Here is a 19,035-nt window from a genome sequence, read left to right as displayed (position 1 = left end):
TTAAAAAGCAGAGACATTACTTTACCAGCAAAGATCTTTCTAGTCAAAGCTATGGTTTTTCGAGTAGTCATGTATGGATGTGAGAGTTGGACTATCAAGAAAGCTGAGTGCTAAAGAATTGATGCTTTTGAACTGTGGTGTTGGAAAAGACTCTTGAGAGTCCCTTGGATTGCAAGGAGATCCAACCAGTCCATCCTAAAGGAGATCAGTCCTGAATATTCACTGGAAGGACTGATGCTGAAGCTGAAACTCCATTACTTTGGCCACCTGATATGAAGAGCTGACTTATTTGAAAATACCCTGATGCTGGGAAAGATTGAGGGCAGGGGGAGAAGGGAATGACAGAGGATGAGATGGTTGGATGGCATCACCAACTCAATGGACATGAGTTTGGTTGAACTCCGGGAGTTGGTGATAGACAGGGAGGCCTGGCGTGCTGCAGTCCACAAGGTTGCAAAGAGTCAGACGACTGAGTGAACTGAACTGAAAAGACAAATGTTGATGATTCCTCTTATATGAGGTATCCAAAAGTAGGCAAATTCATAGAAACCAAACATAGAATGGTAGTTACAGGAGGTTGGGGGGGTGTGTAAAAAGGAGTTGTTGTTTAATAGGTACACAGTGTTAGATCTGCAAGATGAAAAAGATCTGGAGATCTGTGTCACAACAATGCGAATACATTACAGCAAACACTACTGAACTATAAACTTGAACTTAAGACTGAGAATTTTATGTCTTTTCTTTAACCATATACAAAAATAGCAATAACGAATTGCCCCACATTTGCTGTAGATGATAATTAGCTGGCTCATTGCCAAGAAGATAATCAATCCGTTGATTTTACCAAAGGCAATGAGACTGACTTCCTCATCATTTTATAAAACATAATTCTAAAGCTGTGGGCGCTCTCGTGCTCCTGACCCCAGAGTTACTGCTTAATAGTTAGATTGGTTATTGGTGCCAGGATTTATATGGACCAGTTACTAATACATCAAAATGGATAAAGTTTAAATCTTCTACGCTCTTCATTTACCCAAGATCAGAAGCTGAACTGGGACATAAACATGAAACTATCTTGAAAGTGAAAAGTGTTAGTTGCTCATTCTGTTGTCCAACTCTTCGACCCCATGGACTGTAGCCTGCTAGGCTCTTCTGTCAATAGAATTCTCCAGGAAAGAATACTGGAGTGGGTAGCCATTCCCTTCTCCAGGGGATCTTCTTGACTCAGAGACTGAACTTGGGTTTCCTGCACAGGAGGCAGATTCTTTACCATCTGAGCCACCAGGGAAGCCCCAAAATACTGGAGTGGGTAGCCTATCCCTTCTCCAGTGGAACTTCCCAACCCAGGAATCAAACCAGGGTCTCCTGAATTGTAGGCGGGTTCTTTACCAGCTAAGCCACCAGGGAAGCCCCATAGTAACTATATGTAGCATACAATTATGATTACTCTTTGCTGATCATGCATGTTCCCAGGTAATGTCCTCTGAAATAATCTGGTTCAACACTGAGTACCTATGTATTATCACAGAAGTAATAGAAATATTTAATGCTATCTAAAGCCAGGTTTCCTGGGCTCTGCCTTTTACTAGCTATGTGACTTGTGACAAGTTACTCAGCCTCTCTGTACCAAATTTTCCTCAACTGCAAAAGATAATGAAAACAGTACCTTTCTACAGAGTTGTTGTGAGAACTGAGCTATGTGTAAAACACTTAATTCAAACTGAATATTGGTGTAAGTTAGGGCTCTTTTTCCTTATACCAAGTACAAAGCAGGAAACAAGCCCCTAGAAAAGGTAAAACTAGAAAGTTCTGAGGAACTGGGAGGCCAACTTATACTGGCAGTACCTATCATGGTATATTAACATATCTGATATCAAATAAATTACCATTAGTTTTCAAAAGGTATTTAAAAAGAGGTCTACTGCTGTATAGAACTTACCTACTTAAAGGCAAGTGCTTTTCCTGAACTATTTCTGCTTGCACTATTTTCACCTGATATTGTCTTTACTTAGCATTGGGTTTTGCCGTAAAACCTGAACAAACTTTTTTGGCCAACCCCATATTTTTGACCTCACAAGCAGGCTTTTCTCTCCTACGCCTTTTTGGAGAACCACACGTCGTACCTCTGGGGGTGGGGGAAGGCTCAGAAAGCTCACAATTCTGAAGATCATTACTAAGATGCTGTCATCACAATTAATCAATGAGTGAAAATTTCCCAAAGCCTCTGTGCTTCCCAGTGTAATTCCTTTAATAGTTTGGGGCTTACAGAGGTTGTAGCAGCAAAAATTGAAGTGAGGCAAAGTAAACAAACTGAATCTTACTCAAGGAAGAAACTATAAAAATTAACATTTCTAATATTAAAAAATTTCAGTGTCTAGTCTATTTTTGTTTTTGCTGTTCTTTTATTGTGGTAAAAAAATACATAATATAAAATTAATCATCTTAACCACTTTTAAGTGTACTGTTCGTCATATTCATACTTTTGTAAAAGATCTCCAGAACATTTTTATCCTTCAAATCGGAATCTATAGCCCTTTATCAACAGCACCTCCTGTATTCCCTCCCCACAACCTACTCGTTAACTAGGAAAAATCAGAGAAAGCGTAAAAAAAGTAACTGTTTATACTCAGTTATTTTTCCATTACTGTTAGTGACAAACTACCTGCTACTAAAACTAAGACTTGAGCATCAAAAAGTACCTAAAATCATTACAAATGACAGAATATCTCTAACAATCTCTTAAACACTAAAACAGATTTGTATTTTTTCCTGATTATAAGAAGTGAAAAAACAAAATCTTATTCTGAAATTTGACTTTGCTTTATACCTGCTGAAATTATCTTTGAAACATCAATTTTCCTATTTTTAAAAAAATACTTATTTGGCTGCATCAGGTCTTAGTTGTGTGGCACATGAGCTAAGTTGCTCCTCGGTCTGTGGGATCTTAGTTCCCTGACCAGGGATCAAATCTGCGTCCCCTAAACTAGAAAGTGGATTCTTAATCACTGGGGCACCAGGGAAGTTCCTGAAACATCAATTTTCATTCAAAGCAAAGTATTATCACATGTAATACACTGGGATGAAAATACAGAGTGCGTTTTAAAGCCAAAAATTAACCTTTAAAGAAGCAGAAGGTGAAGAAGAACTAAAGAGCCTCTTGATGAAAGTGAAATAGGAAAGTGAAAAAGTTGGCTTAAAGCTCAACATTCAGAAAACTAAGATCATGGCATACTGTCCCATCAGTTCATGGCAAATAGATGGGGAAACAATGGAAACAGTGGCAGACTATTTTTTGGGGCTCCAAAATCACTGCAGATGATGATTGCAGCCATGAAATTAAAAGACACTTACTCCTTGGAAGGAAAGTTATGACCAACCTAGACAGCATATTAAAAAAGCAGAGACATTACTTTGTTGACAAAGGTCCATCTAGTCAAGGCTATGTTTTTTCCAGTGGTCATGTATGGATGTGAGAGTTGGACTATAAAGAAAGTTGAGTGCCAAAGAACTGATGCTTTTGAACTGTGGTGTTGGAGAAGACTCTTGAGAGTCCCTTGGACTGCAAGGAGCTCCAACCAGTCCATCCTAAAGGAGATCAGTCCTGACTGTTCATTGGAAGGAATGATGTTGAAGCTGAAAGTCCAATACTTTGGCCACCTGATGCAAAGAGCTGACTCATTTGAAAAGACCCTGATGCTGGGAAAGATTGAGGGCAGGAAGAGAAGGGGACAACAGAGGATGAGATGGTTGGTTGGCATCACCGACTCAATTGACATGAGTTTGGTTGGACTCCAGGAGTTGGTGATGGACAAGGAAGCCTGGTGTGCTGCAGTTCATGGGGTTGCAAAGAGTCAGACATGAACTGAGCAACTGAACTTAACTGAAAGAAATATACTAGCAAAATATACTAGCTATTATTATTAGGAAAGAAGGGGGCGACAGAGGATGAGATGGTTGGATGGCATCACCAACTCAATGGACAAGAATTTGAGCAAACTCTGGGAGATACTGGAGGACAGGGAAGCCTGGCATGCCTCAGTCCCTGGGGTTGCAAAGAGTCAGACCTGACTTAGAGACTGAACAACAATACAACTAGCTATTATATACAAAGTTATCAAAATATGAGTACAGATTATATAAAAAATTATTATTCAAATCAAACAAAATGGTCACTAATATTAATAGTTCACAAATTATTTTTACTTATGTCCCTTAAACCCTAAATTACCTTCAAGAATGAGTTACATGTCAAAGTAGTATATTTTCTTGAATTAGTTAAGAAACAATGAAGATTTAGCATTTACTGAAAAAAAAAATCAGTGTTCTATTTTCTCCTCCTAATTTATGTTAATTTTTAGAGCTAAATGAATACAAGTATTATGATCAAAAAAATTAAATTATGGCACTTAAAAATAACCAGGAGAAAGAATACATAAAATTAAAGGGCAATAGAAAGAAAGTCAACAATAAAATGAAACTTTTTATTTTACAATCTTAAGAGGAATATTTCCTCCAGTAAGAGCCTCTCAAGTCACGGAATCAGCTTCAGTTCAGTTCAGTCGCTCAGTCGTGTCCGACTCTGCGACCCCATGAATTGCAGCACGCCAGGCCTCCCTGTCCATTACCAACTCCTGGAGTTCACCCAGACTCACGTCCATCGAGTCGGTGATGCCATCCAGCCATCTCATCCTCTGTTGTCCCCTTCTCCTCCTGCCCCCAATCCCTCCCAGCATCAGAGTCTTTTCCAATGAGTCAACTCTTCGCATGAGGTGGCCAAAGTACTGGAGTTTCAGCTTTAGCATCATTCCTTCCAAAGAAATCCTAGGGCTGATCTCCTTCAGAATGCACTGGTTGGATCTCCTTGCAAGTCCAAGGGACTCTCAAGAGTCTTCTCCAACACCACAGTTCAAAAGCATCAATTCTTCAGCACTCAGCTTTCTTCACAGTCCAACTCTCACATCCATACATGACCACTGGAAAAACCATAGCCTTGACTAGACGGACCTTTGTTGGCAAAGTAATGTCTCTGCTTTTCAATATGCTATCTAGGTTGGTCATAACTTTTCTTCCAAGGAGTAAGCATCTTTTAATTTCATCATACTGAGGTTTAAAAAATAAGATTCAATTAAACACTGAGCTTGAGCTAGATGTACTCAGCCAATAATAAATATAACAAATCAACCTAACATGATGCAAATCATCATATACAAATATGATGTTGCTGGCCAATTAGCAATAACAAACATTGCTTGTTTTGTTTTCTGACAGCTATTCATATTATTCCTGGTCCTACTTAGGACAGAGGAGATAGACTTTAGGCACAGCTGGCAAAACAATGAGAAATGCCATCCCAATTTTCCACCAGTTTGAAAAAGCAAACATGTAAGTCATACACTGAAACCTATCCCTTGTTAAATCAATCGTTCCTACTCCAATCCCTCACTGCAAGCCAGGCCTGCTTTTCTCTAAGGCGCTTCTTTAGCACGCCGTTGGCATCTACAGCAGACAAGATAAGGAAGGAATGAGCAGACTGCAATCCCTGAACACTCCCTAGTGGCTTCCTCTGCTCCACAGAGTCCTCTTGCTCCAAAACTACAGAGGGTGTCAGAAAGGTGGAATTTTATATTAGAACTAAGTCTCTCAAGGCACTATGCTGACCTTGATGCTCTCGAGTTTCCTTCCAGCTCTATGATCCCTGTGGTTCTGCTCCTTGCATCTTTCCTTCCTAATCTTTGCTGAAACTTTGAGAATTGGTCATTTACACAGCAGAGTTATTGAGCCTTCCGAGTCAGGCCTTGGGCTGCACCAGGAGCTGTAAGGCATGAAACCCCAGACAGCACACCCTCTCCCAGGGCTCCATCCGGGTTCCCTCACTCAGCCAAGAGCTTCGTGGCAGCATTATCAATTCCCAAGAGACATGGGATAAAGAAAGGGCAGGGGGCCATCACTGCTGCTTTCAGAGCATATTACACATTGTGAGATAAATGGGAAAACATGAGTATGGTGAGCATATTATGCCAAGGAATTATGCTCAATTTTATTAGGTATGATCATGACATGTGGTTATTTTAGACAATATGTATAAGTGTTGCATACCCAGAAGAAAGGAGGAATGAGATGACGTGATGTCTGAGATCTGTAGAGCTGCTTAAAATTCTTCCACAAAAAGGGAAAAAGAAAAATTTTTTTAATATAAATTTTGTAGCAAGTGCTACAAAATCTTAATTTTAGGTTTCTATAAATGTCAAAGTCTTATTCTACTCTTACATATGTCTAAAATCTTTCATCACAAAAGAAATGATAAGTTCCCATTACCCATTTAAGGATTATATTACTTCCAAAGGCTGTATGTTTAACTTTTAAGACTACCTGTATATACAGTAATTTTGCTTGTCACTATTTTGGCTTTGGGAAAGGGTTTTCTCCTGGCTTGGTGATATAAAATAGACTCTCTTAATTTATCACCAACAGTTTTTCCAGGGGGAGAGGAGAGTAGACTCTAGTCTTATATACGTATCAACATATACACTTAGACAAGACTCCAGCTTCAATTAAAAAAAAAAATCAACATAAAAAGTAATTCAAAGCAAGAAAACACACAAATCACAGTACTCAAACCTCAACGATCTTCCATGCCAGCCGCTAGCCCTTGGGTACTGTTACCACATGACCTCTATTTGCTTTTGGATACAGACAGAGGGGGCAGGCTCCACTGATACCTGGGAAGTTATAAAACAGAAAAACTGCAAATGAGAACTCTAGCCTCCCTCCATCAGTCAGCAGAGCAGAGGTGTGAGGGCCAAGAGCAAGCTCAAGTTTTCACATCTTTATAAATGGGATGATTTGCAGCGTTAACTTGATTAGCAGAAGCCCTGGATAGGCAGAACTACTATCGAATGACCAGAGGCAAAGGATCAGACCCACTGAAACTTTGGGTTATATCTTTTGTTCTCACACTATTTAATGATAAATAGACCATGTGAAAAGGAAAGTATGTGTCATAAATTCCATTTTATACAAGACTGAATTTAAGTCTAAAACGTCTTGGAATTCACAATCCTCTAGTTTAAAATAAGTGGCAAGAATGTACAAAATATCAGGAATTATTCAGAAGAGTCAGTCACATTTAGCATACATTATAGGCTTAATGAATGAAGATTTCAGCTTGATTTCCTAATCCTTCTATCATATAATATTGCATAATAATGAATACTCAAATGAACTGCTTCAGGCATCACAAGAATCTAAATTGATAATAATGTTTAGAAAATTTTGACTCTTAAGAACTGTGTCCTAATTCTACAAAACATCATGATCCATAAAAGATTATGGCCTCACATCCATGGAGGACAACTCTTATTTAATCAAAAGAATCAATGAATCAGCATACAGATTTCTTCTTAATCTCTTAACATTCCTAGTATGTGAAAGATAAACACGGTGATATATTTTTTGATCAAGTATTTTAAATATATGGAAAACAGAATAAGATAGCAGGTCTATGAACTTGCTAGCCAGATGTAATGACTATCAACATTTGATGTACTTGAGATTTTTAAGGAAGTAAACATTATGAATGTAAACCACAGCCTTTTCCTTGCTCTGTGGTTCCGTCTTCTCACAAGTCTCTATCTCTGAGCCCTTCTGTTCTATTTAACTCTTCAAACTTCCCCACACTCCTATTTAACACATCAAACTTACCCCAGCTCACACTCCTTTGTCTCCCAGACCCATCTTTCTCTTTCACAGGAAAATTTCTTGAAGAATCTATACTTCCAATTTCTACTTTCTCTCTTAATTATTCTGTAACCTACAAAAGCCTGGTTTCTGTTAACTGGACTCCTATGAGATTTCAAAACCCTCATTAATCCGAGGTTATTTTTCAGACTCTACATTACTTGACCTCTTCAGCAACTTTTGACCAAGGCTCACAGAGCTGGGTGTCACCCAGGCTGAAGGCTGGAGGAAAAGGCACGTGTAGAGGACAGGGAAGCAGTACCTACAGGGAGAGAAGCAGGCGCAGGAGGAAGAGTTGCTCTCAACTAGCATTTCAGCAAAAGGTGAACTACAGATCTGGAATTACAGTTATAAAAACTCTAGTTGCCATTTTTGTCTTTTCTGAAATTTTGTCACCAAGGAAGGCAGGACTGGACTTCCCTGGTAGCTCAAACAGTAAAGAATCTGCCTGCAATGCAGGAGACCCAGATTCAATCCCTAAATTGGGAAGATCCCCTGGAGAAGGAAATGGCAACCCACTCCAGTGTTCTCGCCCAGAGAATCCCATAGACAGAAGAGCCTGGCGGGCTACAGTCCATGGGGTCGCATAGTCAGACATGACTAGGTGACTAACAACACACTTGGGACTTTGAAATGGTAAATATTTGTGATGTGTGAAAAAGCATGATACATAACTGTATGACCTTAATTACATAAAAATGGACGCTTGGTTGTGTAAATACACAAATGAGACCTAAAAGGATGCATCAGATGGTAAAGTGCTTATGATTCTGAATGACTTTGGTTTTTGTTTTGGTTTCCTATTATGCACAGGTTAACTTTTAAGAAATAAATGTGATTTTAAAAACCTTAAAAGAAAACTCTAGAAGACCCCAGATTAATCAAAAGATATATGTATACTCTATTAATATTCTTTTTGCAGACAAAAAGACAATAGGATAAACATCAAGATGCTAACTAACAACAATTAAATTTCTGCATGTAAAGACTACAGGTGGCTTTAATTTTCTTCTTCATTTAATAATACACATTTTGCCAATTTTCTACAATGAACCTTTTTTTTTTAATGAGAAAAAGGCTGCTTTCTTGAAAATAGCATGGTCTGCATGCCTGTTTTCCAGGGTAACAAAGAAGGGTGTTGCCAGGGAGATGCAGCTCCACAGAGCACTTGTTAGGAGGAAACCCCAGGGAGCAAGTGGGTGTTGAGAGCCTGAAAGAGGAAAGAAGGGCAGGCTGAGTGCAGGGCGTTTTGGAAAAGTCCAGACCATGCAGGAACCAGGCTGGCTGGAGACAACCCAGGAATTGCCTGGCACTGCCGAGGGCTTTCCAGGCAGCCATCGGTCCTTCCTAGTCTCTCTTCCAGATACTGCAAAGTCTCTCTACTGCTCAAACTCACGTCACTGTGATGCCACCCACTCCCGGCTTGCTCATGTCCCACCCAACACCACCTGGCCACAGGTATCCTGCTTTGGTTAACACTTAGAACACGGGATGGTCCACTCTCTCAGATGCATACCACCCTCCACTTAACCCTGACCAGCTCCACTTCCCAGCCCAGACACAAGGCCACTTGTCCTCAACATCAGCAGTTCCTGCCCCCATCCTCTGCCTTCTGTATACTCTTCCCTGGCCTAGAGAATAGGATTCTCTCTCCTTATATACCCAGTGACCTCTACTCACCCTTCATAATAAAACCCTCTACAGAGAACTCCGAATATTCAGGAAATCAACCCTGAATATTCACTGGAAGGACTGATGCTCAAGCCGAAGCTCCAATACTTTGGCCCTTGATAGCGAAGAACTGATTCACTGGAAAAGACCTTGATGCTGGGAAAGATAGAAGGCAGTAGGAGAAGGGGACAACAGAAGATGAGATGGTTGGATGGCATCACCGACTCAATGGACATGAGTCTGAACAAGCTCTGGGAGATGGTGAAGGACAGGGAAGCCTGGCGTGTTGCAGTCCATGGCGTCACAAAGAGTCGAACACGACTGAGCGACTGAACAACAGAGTGCTCCTGGTCACCAGGCTGCTTCCCCTCTGCACAGCTCTGTCATTTCTATGTAACGTCTTACAGCACTTCTTACGTGGCAAGACTTATCCCTTAAACACCCCTCCCCACTAAACCGTGAGATGGCAAGTCCAGGAAATCCACAGCCTCATGCATCCAAAACACCACCCAGATATGGAAGGGGCTCAGTAAGTGGTTGATGAGCTAAATAAATATATCTGTTTTTACTATATATTTTTATAGATATTTCAGAAATGAGGTTTAAGAGCTGAAAAACAGCTAACTGATATTGGTACTCTCTAAACGAAACCAATTCAAAGTTTAAGGCCTAAGTAAAGATTAAACCAAGTATATACTGGGCAAATGGCAAGATTTCTGTCATCTTTAGAGCTGAGAATATAAAACTACATCAATCTGGAATTACCAACCGTACCAAATAGTAATCTGAGGACTACACACGATGCGGGGGGTTTTGTTTCTCCTTTACATAGTGTCTGTTACAACGCAAAAGTAATTCAAACACATATCTTCTCTTTGAAGGCAAATCAGTAAGAATGGCTGATACCCAGGCAATAGGGGAAACTTATGATCAATGGCAGGAAAACAGAATCTGCGTGTAATTCTCATACTGCGTGTAATTCTCACTTCCACACAGGCTGACTTTCATGGGTGCCTGCCTGATGCCTACGTTGAGTTTACCTGAGCTAAAGTGGGGATTGAATTTTGACCAGTCTGCGTCTGCATGTGAGCAGATTCGCTCTCTGCCACAGAATCTGGTAAACTTCCATCCTGCTGAGAGTCAATTGTTTCCATGGTCATTTGTCTGAAAAGACAATAAAAAGGAAGAAGAATTAAGGCCCTATCTGAAATACCTGTTTTCACCTGGCTTTCTGGTTGATATTCATTTCTATCATCCAATTATTCTACCTTGTTTTTCAAGAAATAGATTCAGTGGCAAAGCTCTAACTCTCCAAATGTAAAGGCACCTTCTCTGCTCACTGGATATGAACACTATACCAAGGGAGCAATGTCCCATGGGAATTAGTTTATTTGAAAATTTTTAAATCTTACAATAAAGTCTCCTTGATAATTATTTTAAGCTCTCTATCATAAATTAGTGATAAAGTTAGGTTTTATATTTTACATGAAGTTTAAATATCCTACGACTCTCATGGCCTAATAAACCTGTTTTATACTATGATTTAGTATGAAAGAATTTCCACATTACCTACATTAAATGTGTTAGGATATAAAGATGTGTCTGGCTTTGTCAGCACTAAATAGTTTCTGATTTTAAAAAACCTGTCAAATTGAATCACTGAGTGGACCACTTGTCCTGCAGCTCCTCCTTCACTTAAAGTGGAGAATCTAATTTTTCCAGGAAAAACTTGTAAATTTTTATCTTATAATTTCAACTTAAGTTAATGATTTCTATATAGGCTCTTCCTAGACAGAAGGTAAGCCACATTATAATGTTAGCCTACTACGAGAACATATAAAATGCAAACAAAATCAACAAAAAAAAATTTAAAAAACTTATAGGAACTACTCCCTGCAATTGTGTATCTTTTCGATCGTTAATAACATAGTGTGTTTTTTTCACCTCAGTAGCCTAAATATATATCCCGAAAGTCTGCAGGCAACTTAGAACTTTAAATTGAAATGTCCAGACGTTTTTTCCAGATTGAATTCTTCTGCATTTCAAGAGGCGTCACCTGAATCCAAGCCTTCTGTTCTCAAAGCTGTCTGCTGTAGCCTGCACTACACCTCGAATTACTTCTCTCCATTCAGACAGTTGAATACTTAGAACTGACCGTGACAGTTTAGAGCAATTATGAAAATTTAGAGTCTACTATGAAAAGACGTCTTTCCCTCAACGTTCTCCAATTCTTTTATCTCTTACCATTTCCCAGCATGGACTTTCTAATTCTAGGTAAGCAGAGGCCATCCCCCTGCAAAAACTGCCAATTCCTGAGGTTCCACTTTTGCTTGTAAGCAGTTTCCAAGGAGAATACCTAGAACATTTGATTCTGCAGGATATGAAAAGGTATTATCTGGGCAAAGAGTGTAAGAGGAAAAACGCTTGGTCAAAGTTTAAAATATCTGGGATTAAAAGGGTTTCTTGGCCGCAGAACTTTCTCTGAAGCTTGACTATTCCAGTTTGACTTGGGAAGGATGATGCAGATCCAGTCAATAGCATTTTCCAAAAGAACCATTCCAAACCCTTTTCCCACAAAGCGAGTCCTAGCAGAAATGATTTGGAAAGAGTGTGAGAAATGCTGTCTTATGCTACTTATACCTTTATTAAAAGCTCTCCAGGTTTTGTCAAGAACTTGAGTTTCCACTCAAAACATTATCCTCTGAAAGGCCTTCCCCCTTTCAGAAACATTCCTTTAGCACCATCTACATGACAGACCCTGAGAATACAAAAGTCACAATCCTTGCTCTCAAGGACACTGTTCTCCACTTGGGCCTTAGTTTCTCCAAGAGTCCTCGGACAACCTGTCTTAGAATTGACACACACACTTGTAAAGGAAAAAAAAGCAGATTCCCAGGCTCGACCCTAAACCTACTGATTCAAACTTTCTAAGGGGTCTAATTTTTATAGCTAAGAGATTCTGATAGCTATTAAAATTTGAGAACAACTTAGCTTATTGGTAAATGCTATTGGTTAGACCCGTAATGAACACAAATTATGGGAAGGGTGCTATGTATGAAATGCTAGGGGAAACACAGGAAAACTGAAATAGGCCTGAGGATGGGGCCATATGAGTTGTATGCTGAAGGAGAGGGTAGAAAAGATCAGGACAACCAAGAGAGGAAGGAAAATACAGAGCATGTTTGGAAGACAGAGTAGCTGACTGGAGCAGACAATCTGGTGAGGCATGCAGGAGCCTGCTAGTTTTCATCCTTAACAACTTCTAAAGGGCAATATAGTTAGCTCTTCTTATAGAGGTGAGGGAAAGGAGACATAAAGAGGTTTAGAATCTGATTTTCAACAAAGGGATTGAGTGGCAAAGCCAAGTTTTGAACCAAGGTCTTTTCCCAAAGCATATTCTCAATGACCACACCAAACCGCCATTCAATCTCTCTCACAACATGAGCTCACTTTATCTTCACAGCCTAATCTCCAGTCACTCCATTCCTTCCCACATTCTGCAATCCAGCCTCCTTACAAGCCATGTCTTTGGTCAAATACACATCTTAGTTCCCCAATTCTAATTTTCTATACCTGTACTTCTCTCTTCCTCGGATGCCCTTCAGTCTTTCTTTGTCCAAAGGGCACATTTCTACTCATTCTTCAAAGTCTGGATCAAGGACACCATCTTTAAAAAGTCTATTCTGATAGCCTGGGCAGAATGATTCTGTCCTGAGTTCCCAAAGCATCTTGTGCAATCCCTCCATTTCAGCACTTGTCTAGCATATTCATCTGTCCACAAAGTTCTAGCAATAGTGTGAGGAACAGACACAACATCTTAGATTTCAATGTATTCCCAGTGCCTAGAATAGAATCTACCATAATCATTAAGTGAGGGAATTAATTAACCAACTATTCCAGAAGACTATAGGACTGTTAGGTGTTACTAAGATAATAAGAAGATGGTTCAGAGAGGTTTGGTGTCTTTCTCCAGGGCTCACAGAAGACTGCATGATGGGGGTGAACAGGAGGTCTGGTGTTTGTGACTCCAGGGTTCCTCCCACAGCTGGTACCCTGAGCAGTATTCCCGTCTAGACACGTCTTACAAAAACGGTGTGCTTCTCAGTATGCTGTCACAGTCTTCACTCAGATGGGATGTACAGACTCTAATTTTATCCCATGTTATTCTCCTGGAGTGCCTTGTACAGGGCCCGGTACATGTCATTCAGTCCAAGTTTGTTACTAAATCAATTTATTTGAAAGTAAAAATCTACAGAAGAGCAGGTCAGTACTACCAATTTACACAGCCTGTCATCTTCAAATAAGTTCATTCTGCTGATCTATATCCAACTCCTCTCCAGTACAACCTCCTAAACCCACTAAAAGCCAACCCCAGACCAAGACTCGGGGCAGAAGATTCAACTAACATTGGAGTGCTCAACGTGGATCAGGCACTGTACTGGGCATTTTCAGACACTAACCCAGCAGGAAATAAAGGGCCCAGACCTCAGATGGAAATGACACATATCAACACTAATATCTGTAAATCAGTCTCAGCTAGTTCCAAAGGAATTTGTTTACCAAGTGTAAGAGATAGACCCATTTAAATCTTGCACTGTTCACCTACCTACTTTACAGCAAAAATTAAAGAGGTGAATCATACAATATTTTCCCCCAAATCTCACTTTCTATACCAAATTTTAAACACAGTTGTACTAGTATTAATAATCTGTATATTAATTAATTATATAATATTTCAATCTTAAATACAAATGAGAAAAAGACCAATTAGGAAATAGAAATTACAGAATATTTTAAAATAAACACATACAAAATGATAAAAACAAAAAGTTAAAAGTCCATTAAGCATTATAATCTACAAGTAAGCAAAATACTGGCAAACATTTGGTTCTACGATTCTAAAGAACAGATAAGGATTTGCTAACACAGGCATATTTAAACTTATAAATGATTAATGGTAGTAGCAACATGCTTATGAAAGTTAAATATTTCTTCTGAAATCTTTATTTATTAGCAAACCATTCTCTTCTCCAGTAGAAAAGTAAATGTTATCCCAACATGTTTTGAAAAATTGGGACTCATTTTAATAAATGTTAACATAATCATTGTTTTAAAAGAACAGGATCCACCCAGTTGCACAATTTTCAAAGTCTTCTAGGGTGAACTGCCTTTAGTGGGGGTAGCATTGTATTTGTGGATTACTCTGTTATTTTCTAGGTTTTTAATAGAACATCTATGTCATATTTCAAAAACTCCCAAAAATACTAAACTACAGCAAACAGTACAGTACAGTTTATATATGTTTTATATAACACACTTTGAAGAAATGAATACAAAGCAGTATATTTGTAAAAATTATGTTTTTACAATTATAGAAATATTGAGATAATTAATGACCAAAGTTATCTTGGCACACCTATGTACCAAGCATACACAAGATATTTAAAAAGAAGGAAAAATGAGAAGAAAAAGGAAAAGAAGTTTTGAAAAATTCTATCCTAGGTACCCAAGAAGATATTCTTAAAAGAAAGGATGAAAAAAAAGAGAAACAAAGAAAAGACATACAAGCCAAAAATATCTACATGAAAAACAAAAGTAGTTTCCTAGTTATAATTAAAGTGTACAATTAATAACTTTGAAAATCTTAGTTGTATCCAATTTGCAAAGACAAATTATACAGTGGAGCAACTATATTTATCCATGCAAAAGTTTTTCACCTGCTTAAAAAACAGAATCCAGCAACAAAAGGAAAAATGATTAAAGTTGTTTTTATTCTCTTTTTAAATAGTTCTATTGAAACTGTCATGAAAAATTCATTTTCTTTTTGCTGCTAGACCCCACTGATGAACCAGAATGTCTCTGAAAATCACTAAAAGAGAATCTGAAAAATAATATTTGGATTTCCAGAAAACATTGGTAGAGATGTGCTGTTTTATAACTTTAGGTACAGGTGTTGAAAATGAAAACTCTTCTCCACTTTCATATATATCATCTCCTTTCTAACTGAAAAGGCCAGCACTTAGAACAAGCTGACCATGAAAGACCACTCAACTCCTACGTTGCCTAGCACAACTCATGGGAGAAGATAAACTCCCTAATTGAACAGCTGAGCAATTTGGGTACATACTATTACAGTTTTATTTTAAAATGTATACATATATATACATACATATATACACACACACCCATATACATATACAAACACATATATATATATACACACACCATTAATTTATCCATTTTAACTTTAAGCTGAGTAGAACTTTCAAAAGAATAGAAAAATAACATATCCACCTACCTTAGATTTGTCTTCATATATTTTTTCCTGCCACATTTGCTCATTATTAAGACATTTATAATCAATGCTTTGCTCCTTCTTGTTTTCTTCTTTATTTATCCTGCAGTCAAATTATAATGTTGAATTGGGGGATCATAAGATTTTATTTAAAAAAAATTAAAATCTCTCACAACTACAGCAAAACACCCTAGTTTCATAAAACTAAAAAAAAAAAAAAGCATAGAAAGCTGAAAATGATTGTATTTTTTTTTCAAACTTATTCCTACCCAATTTCTTATCTTTGGAGGGAAAAAAATTTTCAGAAAAATTAAATTGTATGCTATTTACCAGATGATTTTCTATTGAACAGAGCAGTGCTGATTGAAACATTTAATACACACTGCAACGTGCTTCTATCAGCTCTATTTTACAATGATAATAAACATTTAATAAACTGAATGAATTATTGTTTTCTCAAATTTCATTTCACTGAAACAAATTTGTCAACTGTTTTTCATATACCTTAATTTCAAAACTGGGTTTTGTTAAAAAAAATTTTAACTCCAAAAAGAATAGTAATTTTTCCTTTAAAATCTCCTCTGACAGCCTTCAATCTATTTTAAAAAGCTGTCTTAGACACTGTAGAAATTAAACTCCATTTATTTTTTTAACTAATATCTCTTTAAAATGTACATTTGACATGCTGCTGCTGCTGGGCTGTGTGTGCTCAGTTATGTGTCTGACTTTTTGCAACCCCATGGACTGTAGCCTGCCAGGCTCCTCTGTCCATGGAATGCTCCAGGCAAAAATACTAGAGTAGGTTGCCATTTCCTCCTCCAGGGGATCTTCCTCACTCAGGGATCGAACCTGCATCTTTTGTGTCTCCTGCACTGGCAGGTGGATTCTCTACCACTGTGCCACCAGGGAAGCCCTCGACATGCTGAATAAAATAAAATCGACAAAGAAAAAGACCAAAGGAGAGCAGTGAGCTCTCAATTTATTTTAGATTTGAAAGGACAAACACTGGCATTCCAAAGTTTCTTCCGGGCGTCTATGCCAGCAATGGGTGCTCTGCCACAAACAGCCTATCTTCAGGGCTCCCTCATAATGGCCGCTTTATAATGATGTTACACCGTCTCACCCAATTTGGAAACTGAGTTGGCAGTCAGGTGTGCTACCCCTCACTAGGGGCACTAGGACGATGATTGTTGTTGCCACCTGCCCCCAATCTACAATAGGGATGAGAAAAGGTAGGGCATTTGAATCAAACCCCCCACACCCGCCTCCGCCCTGACCCCAACCAGGCTTCCCTGGTGGCTCAGTTGGTAAAAAATCCACCTGCAGTGCAGGAGATTGCCGGCAATACAGAAAACCAAGGTTCGATCCCTGGGTCAGGAAGATCCTCCTGGAGAAGGAAATGGCAACCCACTTCAGCACTTTTATTTTTTAATTTATTTTTTAATTGAAGGATAATTGCTTTACAGAATTCTGTCGTTTTCTGTCAAACCTCAACATGAATCAGCCATCAGTTCAGTTCAGTTGCTCAGTCATGTCCGACTCTTTGCGACCCCATGAATTGCAGCACACCAGGCCTCCCTGTCCATCACCAACTCCTGGAGTTCACCCAAACTCTTGTCCATCGAGTCGGTGATGCCATCCAGCTATCTCATCTTCTGTCATCCCCTTCTCCTCCTGACCCCAATCCCTCCCAGCATCAGTCTTTTCCAATGAGTCAACTCTTCCCATGAGGTGGCCAAAGTATTGGAGTTTCAGCTTTAGCATCAGTCCTTCCAAAGAACACCCAGGACTGATCTCCTTTAGAATGGACCGATTGGATCTCCTTGCAGTCCAAGGGACTCTCAAGAGCTCAAAAGCATCAATTCTTCGGCACTCAGCTTTCTTCACAGTCCAACTCTCACATCCATACATGACCACTGGAAAAACCATAGCCTTGACTAGATGGACCTTTGTTGGCAAAGTAATGTCTCTGCTTTTCAATATGCTATCTAGGTTGGTCATAACTTTCCTTCCAAGGAGTAAGTGTCTTTTAATTTCATGGCTGCAATCACCATCTGCAGTGATTTTGGAGCCCCCCCAAAAAAAGTCTGACACTGTTTCCACTGTTTCCCCATCTATTTCCCATGAAGTGATGGGACCAGATGCCATGATCTTCGTTTTCTGAATGTTGAGCTTTAAGCCAACTTTTTCACTCTCCTCTTTGACTTTCATCAAGAGGCTTTTGAGTTCCTCTTCACTTTCTGCCATAAGGGTGGTGTCATCTGCATATCTGAGGTTACTGATATTTCTCCCGGCAATCTTGATTCCAGCTTGTGCTTCTTCCAGCCCAGCGTTTCTCATGATGTCCTCTGCATAGAAGTTAAATAAGCAGGGTGACAATATCCAGCCTTGACGTACTCCTTTTCCTCTTTGCAACCAGTCTGTTGTTCCATGTCCAGTTCTAACTGTTGCTTCCTCAACTGCATATAGGTTTCTCAAGAGGCAGGTCAGGTGGTCTGGTATTCCCATCTCTTTCAGAATTTTCCACAGTTTATTGTGATCCATACAGTCAAAGGCTTTGGCATAGTCAATAAAGCAGAAATAGATTATATAAAACCCATTCTCCTTATTGATCAATTGAAGCAGTGTAGCAAGAAGCAAGCACTGTATGGACTCACCTTGTTTCCCAGGAGTTTGTAGAGGAGCTACCCCATGTCCGAGGTCAGGGGCGGGGGCCGAGAGGAGCTACCCCCTCTCCTCATCCAAGGTCAGGGGCGGCGGCCGAGAGGAGCTGCCCCACACCGGAGGTCAGGGGCGACGGCCGGGAGGAGCTACCCCACGCCCGAGGCCAGGGGCGGCGGCCGGGAGGAGCAACTCCATGTGCAAGGAGCAGTGGCTGCGCGGGCGCAGGAGGGCTGAGAGGAGCTACTCCACGTTCAAGTTCAGGAGGGGCGGCTGCCAGAGGCGTCAGAGGGCAGACACACAAACCATAATCACAGAAAACTAGTCAATCTAATCACACGGACCACAGCCTTGTCTAACTCAATGAAACTAAGCCATGCCGTGTGGGGCCACCCAAGTCGGGCGGGTCATGGTGGAGAGGTCTGACAGAATGTGGTCCACTGGAGAAGAGAATGGCAAACCACTTCAGTATTCTTGTCCTGATAACCCCATAAACAGTATGAATCAGCCATAGATACACATATATCCCCTCCCTTTTGAACCTCCCTCCCATCTCTGTCCCCATCCCACACCTCTAGGTTGATACAGGGCCCCTGTTTGAGTTTCCTGAGCCATAAAGCAAATTCCGGTTGGCTATCTATTTTACATATGGTAATATAAATTTCCATGTT

General features: G+C 39.6%; 1 protein-coding gene across 12 annotated transcripts in view; it reads right to left on the bottom strand.

The window, feature by feature from the left end:
* CREM (cAMP responsive element modulator) overlaps positions 1–19,035 on the bottom strand; it is a 67,599-nt gene that overhangs the window by 40,024 nt on the left and 8,540 nt on the right. For 7 of the 12 annotated variants that reach the window (XM_027560047.1, XM_027560044.1, XM_027560051.1 and 4 more), the window contains exons 2-3: positions 15,707–15,806; positions 10,449–10,572 (exon numbers count right to left, since the gene is read on the bottom strand). The exons of 1 other annotated variant lie outside the window; for it this stretch is intronic. In XM_027560047.1, coding sequence (XP_027415848.1) covers positions 10,449–10,572; positions 15,707–15,750 — 168 coding nt within the window. In that variant the 5' untranslated portion in view covers positions 15,751–15,806. Of the gene's footprint in view, positions 1–10,448; positions 10,573–15,706; positions 15,807–18,360; positions 18,453–19,035 lie in introns of those variants that run through there. 4 more of the 12 variants (XM_027560049.1, XM_027560048.1, XM_027560045.1 and 1 more) reach the window with 3 other exon arrangements.

Source organism: Bos indicus x Bos taurus, chromosome 13, assembly GCF_003369695.1.
Source record: "Bos indicus x Bos taurus breed Angus x Brahman F1 hybrid chromosome 13, Bos_hybrid_MaternalHap_v2.0, whole genome shotgun sequence".
Lineage (NCBI taxonomy): Eukaryota > Metazoa > Chordata > Mammalia > Artiodactyla > Bovidae > Bos > Bos indicus x Bos taurus.
The sequence above is the reverse complement of the archived record's forward strand: the minus strand, read 5'-3'. Positions and strand labels throughout refer to the sequence as shown.